The sequence below is a fragment of the Pygocentrus nattereri genome, chromosome 26 (genome assembly GCF_015220715.1).
Source record: "Pygocentrus nattereri isolate fPygNat1 chromosome 26, fPygNat1.pri, whole genome shotgun sequence".
Classification (NCBI taxonomy): domain Eukaryota; kingdom Metazoa; phylum Chordata; class Actinopteri; order Characiformes; family Serrasalmidae; genus Pygocentrus; species Pygocentrus nattereri.
Genome location: NC_051236.1, coordinates 26,175,306 through 26,187,657, shown reverse-complemented (window position 1 = coordinate 26,187,657; position 12,352 = coordinate 26,175,306). Strand labels below are relative to the sequence as shown.

Sequence of the window (12,352 nt, the reverse complement as noted above, 5' to 3'; positions counted from 1 at the left end):
AAAATTGCTTTTTTTGTCCATTTCCCTTTCTCAGGAACAGATTTTGATGTTGGGGTCTGGACTGTAGGGTGGACAGTCTACTCTTCGGAGATCTGCAAAATTTCCTTTTTTTTTTGTTTTCTTTTTTCCTCATCTCAAGAAAATATTCTTTATAGCTGCACATCTTTTCAGACTCACAGAGGAAAAAATAAAAACAGAATCCAGTAGTTATTGCCTGATATGTTTATTTCAACCAATGTGACCGGTGTCTCACTCAAGGTGACAAATGAACGATGTACAGAACAATCTCCAAAACTTCAAGTATTTTCAACTCCCTTAGACCTTAAATTAAAATCCAATTTTAGCAAATAAAAGTTTCTTAATCCTTAAATGAGAATCCAATAAAAAAATAAGTTAAACCTCAAATCCTGAATGCTCTGATGATTTGGCATTGACATAAAACAGCGGGCAAAGACTTCGGTGGTCCTGATAACACAATAATTACCATCTTACTGAATCTTCTATGATCGTACCCAGAGTTCCCAGAAATCAGCAAGTTTGGCCAAACAGGTTATAAAATGAATGCAACTCTTAAACCAGGACCTATTTCTCTTTAAGAGTGGGATTTAACACAAAGTGCTTCACTTACAGTTGGGTAATACTGCACTTTTAACCATACTGTAATACTGGGTCATATAGTTTAGTTCCAAAAAAAAAAAAACACAAATAAAAAAAGCAGTATTACTCAAAAGGGGGAACTCTTAAAACAATAAAAACAAAACAAAACAAAACAAAAAAAAAAAAACAAAAAAAAAAAAAAAAAAAAAAAAAAAAAAACACACCCCTACAAGGGCAATATCATTCCAATAGGCCAGTCTCCTAATTCTTTTATTGACTGAGTTTTTGCAGTTAATGATTTCAAGTAAGGCTTGTGTGTCACACCCCTCAAAAAATAAAATTATTTTGTTAGTGGAAACCTGAATTTGGAGCGGGACTAAATGAAAACCTGGACAAAAAGCTCAAAATTTTATCAATTTAGCTTGATAATTTCTCCAAAGAATTTTATGTATAAAATTATATCAGTGTTTCTAGAACTCTTTAATGAGGAAAAGAAACGTCCTAAGAACTGAAATCATGGGGTTTCTTGTTGTTTTGTTGCTATAGCGGGCCGTTTTTTTGGGACAGCGCATCTCCTTTAGTTACCATTGTTGCCGTCAGGGTTGTTGGGCCAGGGCTCTGAGTTCCAGCGGCTCGGTTGGGGAGGCCACATGCTCCACGGGTAGTAGGGGCGGCCTATGTCAGTTGGGGCTGGAGTGGGTGGCGCTGTGTGGCTGACCAGGTCAGTGAGTGTGGAGGAGTGCAGAGTGGAGTCAGCACCCGTAGACCAGATAGAGCTGCTGAAGGGCAGGCTTGGGGACCAAGGGTTGCGGGACTTCCCCAGAATGGACTAGAAAGATAAGGAAAAAAGCCTACATCACACTGTCCCGTAAAATTTAGGTAAATGTACTATTAATATAGGATCTTGATATAAAATGCTGTCTCAAGGAGAAGTGCTAAGCAATGTGTAATGCCTATCACTGCGACACAAACCTCCACAATAAAAACACTGCAAAATGCGATACCACTAGAGTTGCTTAAACAACTCTCTGGTGACCTTCCAGTCGGTTCTCATGTTTATCAATATTTCTAGCAGCAGGACAGCAGTGGGCTCAAGGTGAGGTGATTTCCCCCTTTATGCAAGCATGTGCTGTACATTTGCCATTGAAACTGCACCTAAATAGGCTGTTTGCTCAATTATAAATTTATATTTTGTGATAAATTGTTAACAGCTTGTTTTTAGATAATATCCAACTTCATCGTCTCAACCTGAAGTAATTAAAAAGGCTGCTTTGTTTGTGAACAATCTAACATATCCATCCATAAAGTACTGAAATCATGTCTACTACATTGATTATTTTAACTGGTTTGTAACCAGGTTTTTTGACCAATGTGAATATGCAAAATATTGCTTAATAGCACAGCGGTTTTGCGACATTACAAAAACAATGAATTCACAATAGACTGGTTATGCTGCTTAGATTATATACATTAACTTTATATACTGGTGAGTGAACAGTACGTTTGAACAATGTTGCATATTACATTAAATCTTTTGATTTACAAAAGTAAGGAAAGGTTGGTTTTTCAGGATATGGGCCCTTCAAATAACCTTCAAAAGGAAATGGTCTCATTTTATTACAGAAAATAGACAATCTATTTTTCACTGCACTTCCAAAATTCAAATCAGACACGTAATGAAAACGGCCTGATCTCATATCTTCAATAACAATACCTGACATGTTCAGTACATCACGTATTGTGCCGGCCATATTAAGCCAGCCTGTCAAATACTGATCTGTTAAAAACTGGGTGAATAAATCTCATCCTGAATCAAATGTTTCCCTCATAACTTCCAACACTGAAATGTAGTCACTGTTAGTGTGGTGCTTTAATGGATCTTACAGCTGTTGGAGTGGTAGGGGAGCCAGTGCTGGTAGGCCAAGAGCTTGATCGTTCTGAGTCCCAGATGGAAGAGGACATGGAGGAGTATTCAGGCCAGCTTGACTGAGATTCCAAACTCTTGGGCACAGCAGCCATGCCACTGAAGACTTAACAAAATAAGCAAAAGCAAAATTACTGTTACTACTACTGCAGTGAAGGCATTTTTTACTGTGAAGACCAGTTGTAATGATTCTGTTCTTTATTTTTTATATTAAGTATATACACGCACACGCACTCACACACGCAAACGCACAAACCTCCAGACAAGTTGAGTGGGTTGTTGGGTCCAAACGCAGAGAAAGAGTTGTGGGAACTGAAGCCAGGGCTGCTGATGCTTTCAACAGGACTCCATAATCCAGAACTACTCATGAGAATATGTTGTTTTACATTCACATACTTGAATGTTACATTTAAGTAGATTTAATGTGTCTGAAATCAGATTATGTTATGATGGTTAACTTGCCTGTCAGAGCTGTCACTCTCCACCGAAGTCATGTGCGGTAGGGCCACCTTCCCAAGACCATCTGCTTTACCTGAGCCACTGCCACCTGAGAATGCACACAAGCACACAATCAGAAACCCTGCTTTGAACACAACAACAAAGGTTTTAGTATTATATTTCTCTTTAGATGTAACGTACCAGGGCTTTTGTCATACCCAGCAGCCACAGCTGCAAAAGTGGGATTTCCATTCTTGCCAGGGAGAGATGTGGATTTGGTTAGTTTATTCCCTGGAGCCTTCTTTGAATTCACCTCACTATAAAAGGAGGATGACGACAATCAACCACCTTTCACAATTCTTTAAAACGTGAAATCCTTTCAAGCTCCTTAAGGGAGTCATAATGCGTCAGAATCTGTGTCTGTATGTTCGTGTGTGTTACCTGCTGGTGTTAAGCACGCTGCTGTAGCTTACACGAGGCATCAGGGTGGGTGAGGTAGGGGGAGGGGAGCAAGTTCTGGAGATGGCTGAGATGGGTCTCTTCAGAAAGGGATCTGCATTCATGGTCTGCAAGGAAATCTGTTGAAGACTGTCTGCTTCTAACAGGAGAGAAGAAATAAATGCATGTTATCTGATATTGCAATATAATCATATAAAATATAAAAATTGAGAAGCAAGAGTCTGTTAATATCTGTTTGGGGCAGAAGATTCAACGAATGGACTTACGGCTGCTAACTTTGAGTGGAACATCCCATTCTGGTGGGGGGGACTCTTTCTCTCCCTCTGAACCACTACTGAACTCCTGCATAAAGCCGTTGTTAAGGAACTTTGCCAATGGAGACGGACGCCCGTCCTCCAGCTTCCCACCAGGCACTGGAAAAGAGCACTTACAGTTACCCACAGAGCTTCAAGAGCAAACAAGAGAAAGCACACTGACTTTACACTTACCTCTCTGTTTCTGTGAAGGTCTTGGTTTAGGCACGGTGGAGGTTCCTGTACTGATGACATTTTTAGGGAATGTCTTGCGCTGCTTGTTTTCCAAAGGGGTGACATAGGGGAGTTCCAGAGAACTACAACAAACACAAAGAAATGCACTGTCAACCACAAGACATTGGCATCTATTGATTTACAAAGGCAGAGACCATCATGGTCAGCACTCACAAAAATAAAAAAAGGCAAACAGAATAGCAGCTACTGAGAATTTCATTTGCTAGAAATACTGCTGTAGTTAAATTAACAGCACACATACAAATACAATTGAAATTTGTGAAGGCACAAGCTTACATTCGGTTAAACTTGAAAATGATTAGAAATAGCTTCCAAACCTGGACTTCTCCACTTGATTCTCTTTCTTTGTGGTTGATTGTTTCTTGATTTTGGGTTTAGTAGGGGAGGGAGGGACTTCTTCGCTTTCTTTATCCATCGTGACTGTTCGGACCTTCTTCTTTACTGGTTCCTATGTAATACAAAACCACTCATTAGGAGATGCACTGAATGTTGACAAAATGTCACGTTTGCACTTGTTGCTGATCTTGTCTATATGCTGGACAATTCCTGTGCATTGTATAAATAACTGACAGTTTGGTTTGTTACCTCTTTAAGATTATTCTCTGTATCTGGGTTAGAGGTCTCAGTGGTAGTGGAGGAGCTGTCGTCATTGTCTGCAAGAGCCTCTTTCAACTCTTCTCCTTGAGTCTTTCCCTTTGCTTTCCTCTCTTTCTCCTCTTTCTTCTTCTGAGCCTTTGATTTAGTCTTCAGTTTCCCTTTTGATTCCAGCACTACTAAATATTAACAGAAATTCTGTTACAACCAAGTTTTTTTTTCTCTATCTGAAATTAAGCAAGCTATTAAATTCAAAGCTTTGGAAAATCACAACCATTAAGTCTACATTGACCATATCAAGAGATTTTTCTATGTCAGCTTGCCAAGGTATATTACCTTTGTTTTGTGAAGGTTGCTGTATGTTCTGTTCTGTGAACAAATTGATGGCAGGAGACTCAGGCCGATCTAAGTCTTTGTCCATGGCTATGAGAAGTCTGCTGTAGTCCTGATCCTCCATGCTGTGGCTTCTGTGAGGTTGGGACAGGGTGGCTGTGCCTAAGTTTTGGAGCTCTTCCATGGGGCTGGAGGTCTGCTGCTGTTGCTGCTTTGAGTTCTTTGTCTTACGATGGGTTAACTGACAGAGTCCTGGGCCACTGTCTTTTATGAGCTGAGAGGAAGAAGGGGAGGAAGCTTGCATAGATGCTGAGCGGCCTGAGCCGGTTCTGGACTTGCTGTCCCCCAAAATGGTGCTGCCATTGGAGTTGGAGTGGGGGCCACCCTGCCGCCCACCAGCTCGTCCACCACTACCTGACCCATACATTCCTTTAGTCGAGTTCTGGTGTGAGTCAGCAAAATCGTTCAAGCTGCGTACACATTGCAAACAGTCAAATTGCGATCATGAGTACTACATAGGACATGCAACAAAACAGCAGAGAAACAGGGAACAGGGAAACTTACTTTGCATCATTTTGAATTCTAACAATTTCCCTGAGATCAAATGGTTTTCCGGTCTCCATGGGAGAGTTGGATTCCACAGATAGGCGTTTTTTGAAAGGCTCCCATATTCCCTGGGCCTCCAAATAGGCAGTGGCGATAACCAGGAGAAACATAGAACTGAAGAAACACCAGATGATTTAAGACCCATCATGCCATAACCATAAAGTATTTTCACTTTCTCCATAAACAGCATAAAGGAGCCAAACTCAACCCTGTTTGCCAACGTAGTGTATAGGTTGTTAGATGCAAGCTGTGCAGATTGTATTGGCCTTGAGTTGTAGTCTTAAAGAGAAATAGTTGCATACTGAACATGCTTTATTTGAGTAATTAATCAGGTCAATTAATTCAACACATGTATACCTGATGACATCTTGCACACCAAACAGAAACATTATTTTATTCGTCCCTTGTTCAATTTTGCGCCGACAACATGAACTCAATAATCACTGTCACAATCACTGTTGCCTCTGACGCTGGCATGGGGACAACCAAGCTGACAGAGCAGCTGTGTGAACTTTTCTGACAACGTCACAAGTATTTGTTTATCCTCTGCTTCCAAACACATGGTTTTAGAACTGCAAAAGTAGCTCAAATAGGGCACAGGGTTACAGAAATCTGACCTTAATGCGAAAGCTCTCAAAGTTCCAGATACAGAAGGAGGTGGTGAGATAGACTGTCTGTGTCATTTGAACACATTTCGGCCAGCTTGTTTGTTGTTGTGGTGTGAGTAAATAAATAAGTAAGCAAGCAATTCCTGGTCTATATAGTCTTCATGCTAAAAAAATCTCTGAATATTTTGTTTTTCCATATTGCCCATATGCGTCACGGTAACAGCCTTATGAAATACACTATAAGCCGTTTTTTAAAATTTCCTTTCTAAACTGACATACTTGATGTAACCATTAAAAGAAAGTGACCTATTTTCAGAACAACTGCAGCATTGCTAATATAAACAAATTTCAGAAATTGAATCTGCTGATTATGGATGTATCGATATTTAAGGTTTCTGAGGCAGTAACAACAGTGAAGTGTTTTTGAAATATTGCATATCACCAAATATCGTAGATATTTATGCCTAAGCAAATATTTGCTGATGTCAATATGCTTCCAATGTCACTGTGCATCTCTACTACTGATAACAGCCTCATCAAATGATCAAACTGAATGAAATGTTTTAAAATAGAAATACAAACAGTATACAGTCCTACTGCCGCAACCTGTACTAGTTAAGAACAACAAGAAAAGTTGCTCTATTGTGCATCATGCAGAGTGTAATTTGACCCAGCACCAATACTCACCTCATAAAGAGGGAGACAATAATGTAGAGCTCCAGCTCCCAGTTGGGTGGGGGGATGGTCTCCGCACACGCTGCCAGCACGTGATAGGGCAACGAAGCATTCAACACGAACGTGAACTCTGAGCCGCCTGCCGACACAAACTTCAGCTCCCGGATGACTCGCGATGATGTGAAATCTGGTGTAAACCTGTACCAAACAGAAAATGCAGAAATCTGAGATCAGGCACCAAAAAAAAAAAAAGGAAAAGAAAATCTAAGAAATTAGGTGAATATCTTAAATCAACCATATACTGATATTTGTAATCTCTATGAGGTTACAGAACAGGCAGAAAAGAAAATAACATCAACCAACAAGAGGCAAAAAATATATTGTATATTAAAAAAATTATCAAAGAAATTAGGTGAACAAGTCAGTATGGCAGTAAATTAAATCGTTCAAATCAAGCACTCTCAAATACTCAAAATTCACAGTGCTGAGTCAATGACGCTGCCAAGAGAAATATTTGGGTGGGGTGGCACAACAGAGAGGCAATTCATATCCCCGTTGAGGAAACACTCCACATGTGCGGGATTTACATGTATTAATAGCACCTTCAGACACTGAAGCTTGACAGGCAATGTTTAACTTCCAGCTTGAGGTTGGACACTGACCTAGTTTTTGTCCGCCTCTTCTCAGATGATATTTTATTTGAAATTTTCCCTTTAATCTTGTGCATTTCAAGCAAATCCTCAGCCTACTAATGCTGGCACAAAGCACTTCTCTTCAGTATTTCCTAATTGATGCTTATTTTCCTTCGAGCTAAAGTTACTACTACACTATTTTGGAATGTCATGAACCAGAAAGAAGAGTCTGGCACTTACATAATTGGCCTGAGCATCAATGATATACTATGTGAAATTTTAATTACTGCAAGATTATAGAGTCAAAGCAAATACTGGGGAAACTCACAGTATGATGAGGTCTCTCGAAGTGTTTGGTTTGAGTGCAAATTCTTGACAGTTGAGAACTTTGAATCCATAGCCCTGGCAGGGGGTGCCACTGATTTCCATGGATCGGATGTGGATGGGGAGAAGGCCCGTATTCTCCAGTCTGAATGTCCTTCGCAGAGTGAAATTTGGTTCCTTGGGTTTGTCTTTAAAAACAAACAAATTACAATAACATGTTTATAATATACATGTTTTTACAATGCAAAATAGCTCAGTTATTTATGTTAGAGGAATGCAAGTGCAGAGTTTAATTAAACCATGTCTATAACAACCTTAAAAAACTTCATATTTATTCACAATTCAAATTATTCTGGCATTTCTACCATGGGGCCTGTCACTTTGTTCCAACTTCCAGGCAGCTTTCTGGCTCTCACAATAAAGCTGAAAAAGTAAACTGATGCACTTAATGTGAGGGATTTTTGTGGGGTTTTGCAGTGTATAAATTACAAAAATGACTAATGAAACTGCAACAACAAGAAGGGAACAAGAAGGGGAAACATAAGGAAAGCATTGACAAGAAAAACTCACATGGAGTTAAAAAAAAAATCCTGTCATGCTTATTTGAAAACTAACAATGAGGTAATGCTGCCATTTCTTACATAATCACTGTTGTTAACTTCATAGTTCTTAGCTTAAAAAAGCTTTTTTTAAAGATTTTTTGAGAAAGGAACAGTTATTATTAAGCTCACAAAATAAAGGACTTGAAAATGCCCTGAGATGGTTTTCTTATGCAATTCCTGAACTCTTAAAAGGAATCACCTGATGCTAGATGACACTCACTTTCTGAACAGTCTTTGAGGAGTGCCTCAGTCATCTTAAATCTCAGGGAGCTCCCTGGACCTGGGGCCTTCCCAGCAAGCTTCAGACTTTCTCTTGTACCCTGACCATGCACCATGATCAGGTCCACCACTGTCAGGTTATTCCTTTACAAACATCACAAGACACGGTCAAAACATATCAATGGAAAATCTGTAAACAATGAGTTTTTACTAGTTACTGCATAAACTGACATCATTCAAGTGCTCACTGTTACAAATTTACAACACAGGCAAAAGATACCGCTGGTTAAAAAAAAATAACACCTATGAAAAGCTGAACTACTTCTTTGCCCTAATAAGAAGAATATTGCACCCAATGTTTAGCTAAAACTTCAGTACCTGAAATCAGACACATTTATTTTGTATATACCACTGATTCAGTTTTAAATTTCAGACATTGACTTACTCTGATTAACTTCTTTTGGAAGCAGAATGAAGACCAATAAAGACACACCCAACATAGCCCTCCGGCCTGAGAGCTTCAAAGCGTTTTAGTGTATGGCCATGGGTGGGGCTTTGTGTATATACAGAGTGTGCTGTAAGAGCTCACCTGACTACCAGCAGGGAGGACACACTATGATTGCTGATGGGTGTGAACTTCACACTGAGGGACTTGGCTTCACCTGGCATGAGCAGCAGATTGAAGACAAAAGGCCGGGTCGACCCTTCGACAAATCCTGTGGAACTAGTTACTGAGGACTGACACACACACACACACACACACACACACACACACACACAATAATTATTAGATGCAAAGAACCCCAGCAATCTTAGTAATTCAATTATAAATATCTAAATCTTTGAACAGCATAATCATGGAAACAAATAATCAGAGACATTCACTGTATCGCAAAACAACTTCACAAAGCTAAACTAAATGATAAGCAAAGTTATGATCAAAGCTTTCTAAGCTGGACAATAAATTATCAATTGACTGTTTGCAAAATTATGACGGTCACACTTCCCAGTCAGCTATCTCTTAATATTAATTCCTCCACCAAATGAAGGAAAAGCTCTGACAAAACTCCTCAAAGCAAATCTTCAGTAAGAACGAGGAAGCAAGTTCATTAGAATTATTAGAGTAAGAAATGGTGGAAAGGTATTCCTAAGTAATGAATAATGCTTCACATACGCTATGCCGACCTTCTGGAGGGAGGAAAAACTTTATATGGGTTAAAAATAAGTCCGATTAAACAGGACAATATAGCACTTATGTTTGTGATAAAATATTGTGTGTTAAAATATTGTGTGTAAAGATAAATGTTAATACACTTATATATGTCAGTCTTTATATTATTATTATTATGTGCTGAGTCTGTATAAAAAAAATGATGAGTCTTCTTCAGGGTCTAACACCACTATGATTAGCTCCAGTGTTAGCTTTAAAATCAGTTAATCTTTTTGAATAGAAATTGTTTTAAATGCCCTCATTCGTGTGCTTTGCTTTTTACTCCTTTTAGTTTGTTAGTACAAGTGTTACAGAGTACCAGTTGGCCTAAACTGAAAGTTGGTGTGACTTGCTTAGAATTTTGCTCACTTGATTTCTTTGGACCTCAAATTCCAGTGTATTTGTATCAATGATGGATAACTTTCCTCTTGGGAATCTGTGAGGGGACAGGCAAACAGTGCAGTCAAACAAAGCTTAATGCCCTCTTTAAAACACAGATCTGGCTGAAAGAGGACCTTTCAAAATGCAATAAAACTAATAAGCAACACTGTACTACTACTTAGAGGACAAGGTTTCATAGCAATTTAATACAGCTAGGGCTTAATAAAAGAAAAACTATGCACAAGTTTTTTTTCTGCTACATAAGAAAGTACAATATGAATATGTTATTAGTGTAATGTAATTTGCTGCATAGCTTTTTAAATATCTTTGTAGCTTTGTAACTTCGACAGTCTTTGTTGTCTCCCTCTTCATGCTTTGCTTATTAACTCAGAGTAAGCTAAAAGTTTCTTTTCTTTTGTACTTGCTATTTTTATTTTAAAATAGATTATCAAATCAAGCCTAACAAACATAGCCTATTTCCTGGGTACAAGTACTTCCTAAGTACTTCCTAAGAATCTGCAAACCTTGCACTACACAACAAAAAGACAGGCTTCCTGTTTTGTTACAAGTAGTACAAGTGCGACCTGATGCATTACCTGTCTTCTAGTATTCCGGTGAACGCTGAAGGGTTTGGGTAGAGGGCCACTGGAAGAACCTGCACATAGACTGGTACATCAGACGGGTTCTCCAGAACAACCTCCTCCTCCTAACAGAGTTGAGAAAAGTGGTGAGGGGATGCAGGAAAAGATATGGTCACATGTGTGTCCAAAAGTGTGTTCCACATATGTACCCGCTCTGTAGCCCTAAAGTGTACCATACTACATGTTCCTACATGTTAATGTAGTAACATGGTTTACCATAAAAATTCAGTCAAACAGTGTTTGATTTACTGGATTTTTGCACATCTCGATTTTCTGTTATAAAGTGAATATCTGTTTTTTCGTTTTGTAAGACAATACAATCGCCCCAATTGTAAACTCAAAACAAATGATAATATAAAAACTGCAATAACAGCAACAACTACTCTTTCTAAGGCCCCCATGACGTCTACTTAACACAAGTGGTATTATACTCAATGTTGTGAGGCATTTTTCTACCAGGCAGTGTGGTAAGGCACCATATGGTTACAAATTTGTGATACATTTTATCGACATTCCCATTGCGAAGTGAATTTGGTTCCCATTCATTCCAGGGTAAGAAACACACCAAACTAATGAGGAGAGGACCACCCCTGCTAGCAACACTAGCCAGCTAGAATCGCTGGCTGTGACTACATAACATGCGGAGTAAAAGGTAAATCAGAATTTGAGCCATTTGAAGTGTTTATTGTTAACTTTACCATTGTATAGGAAATCATGTCACCACCACACAACCTCCAGCTACTTTCATAGGTACTGTTATACAATAGGAAATAAACACAGGTACCCGTTAGTTAATTCTGGATTCAGATTAGTAACCATACCATGCTGTAGGGCACTTTCTAGAGGAAAAGAACATTTTCTGTGCCTTTATCTCATAATAAACCAGATAAATATAATTTTTGTAAAATTTTCCCCTAAAACTATAACTAGTGAACTACAAAAACAACCTGTGGTTGGAGTAATGGGATTACTCCTTGCATCTTGATTTATAAGGCAACTCAAAAATTAATTTTCCTGACAACAATGTTCCCATAATGTATGGTGAAAACCAGACTGCACTTAACAGGCAGAAGACCATAGCACTGGTCACATGTTAGTACTGGAAATTGTTTTGGGTTACTTTTCTGCATTATGAACTGTATAATTTGCATTTGTTTAAAGGAAGTGTTCACAGGAAGTTTCCTAGACAACTCAAGACCATCAATTCAAAAAGAGAAGCACAGTTGTGTTACGAATTGAGCCGATCATTCAAACAGAAGAAAGTCTATATAAGAATAATGCATAAAGAAGGAAGTTAAAATGCAATTTATGATGTCTCTTTGACCTCATGAAGTTGCTGTGGTGGAACTAGACGCAAAGAAGTTCATGGGCTTCAACAGCACTGAGAAGGGCCAAAATGACTCTGCACAGCTGAGACTCTTCAATAACTCTATCCCTCTGGTTTAACTGCAGTTTGCAAGGCGGCAATTTTTTTTTCACACCTCGGCTGGGTGCTGAACTCTCCTCGACTTCAACAAACAAATTAAATGAATATGGAAATTGTGTGCTCACTCATATTCCT

At 38.9% G+C, this 12,352-nt stretch overlaps 1 protein-coding gene across 4 annotated transcripts in view; it reads right to left on the bottom strand.

The window, feature by feature from the left end:
- Window positions 1–206: 206 nt before the first annotated feature.
- Window positions 207–12,352, bottom strand: part of tmem131 (transmembrane protein 131) — a 56,717-nt gene continuing 44,571 nt past the window's right edge. The window contains exons 24-41 of one of the 4 annotated variants that reach the window (XM_017698083.2): window positions 10,747–10,856; window positions 10,139–10,205; window positions 9,149–9,297; window positions 8,540–8,703; window positions 7,743–7,926; window positions 6,795–6,980; window positions 5,458–5,613; window positions 4,897–5,363; window positions 4,552–4,739; window positions 4,284–4,414; window positions 3,907–4,028; window positions 3,685–3,831; window positions 3,401–3,557; window positions 3,161–3,276; window positions 2,984–3,068; window positions 2,778–2,881; window positions 2,482–2,627; window positions 207–1,426 (exon numbers count right to left, since the gene is read on the bottom strand). In XM_017698083.2, the coding sequence (XP_017553572.2) occupies window positions 1,175–1,426; window positions 2,482–2,627; window positions 2,778–2,881; window positions 2,984–3,068; window positions 3,161–3,276; window positions 3,401–3,557; window positions 3,685–3,831; window positions 3,907–4,028; window positions 4,284–4,414; window positions 4,552–4,739; window positions 4,897–5,363; window positions 5,458–5,613; window positions 6,795–6,980; window positions 7,743–7,926; window positions 8,540–8,703; window positions 9,149–9,297; window positions 10,139–10,205; window positions 10,747–10,856 (2,931 nt within the window). In that variant the 3' untranslated portion in view covers window positions 207–1,174. The remainder of the gene's footprint in view (window positions 1,427–2,481; window positions 2,628–2,777; window positions 2,882–2,983; window positions 3,069–3,160; window positions 3,277–3,400; window positions 3,558–3,684; window positions 3,832–3,906; window positions 4,029–4,283; window positions 4,415–4,551; window positions 4,740–4,896; window positions 5,364–5,457; window positions 5,614–6,794; window positions 6,981–7,742; window positions 7,927–8,539; window positions 8,704–9,148; window positions 9,298–10,138; window positions 10,206–10,746; window positions 10,857–12,352) is intronic. The other 3 variants (XM_017698084.2, XM_017698085.2, XM_017698086.2) reach the window with 3 other exon arrangements.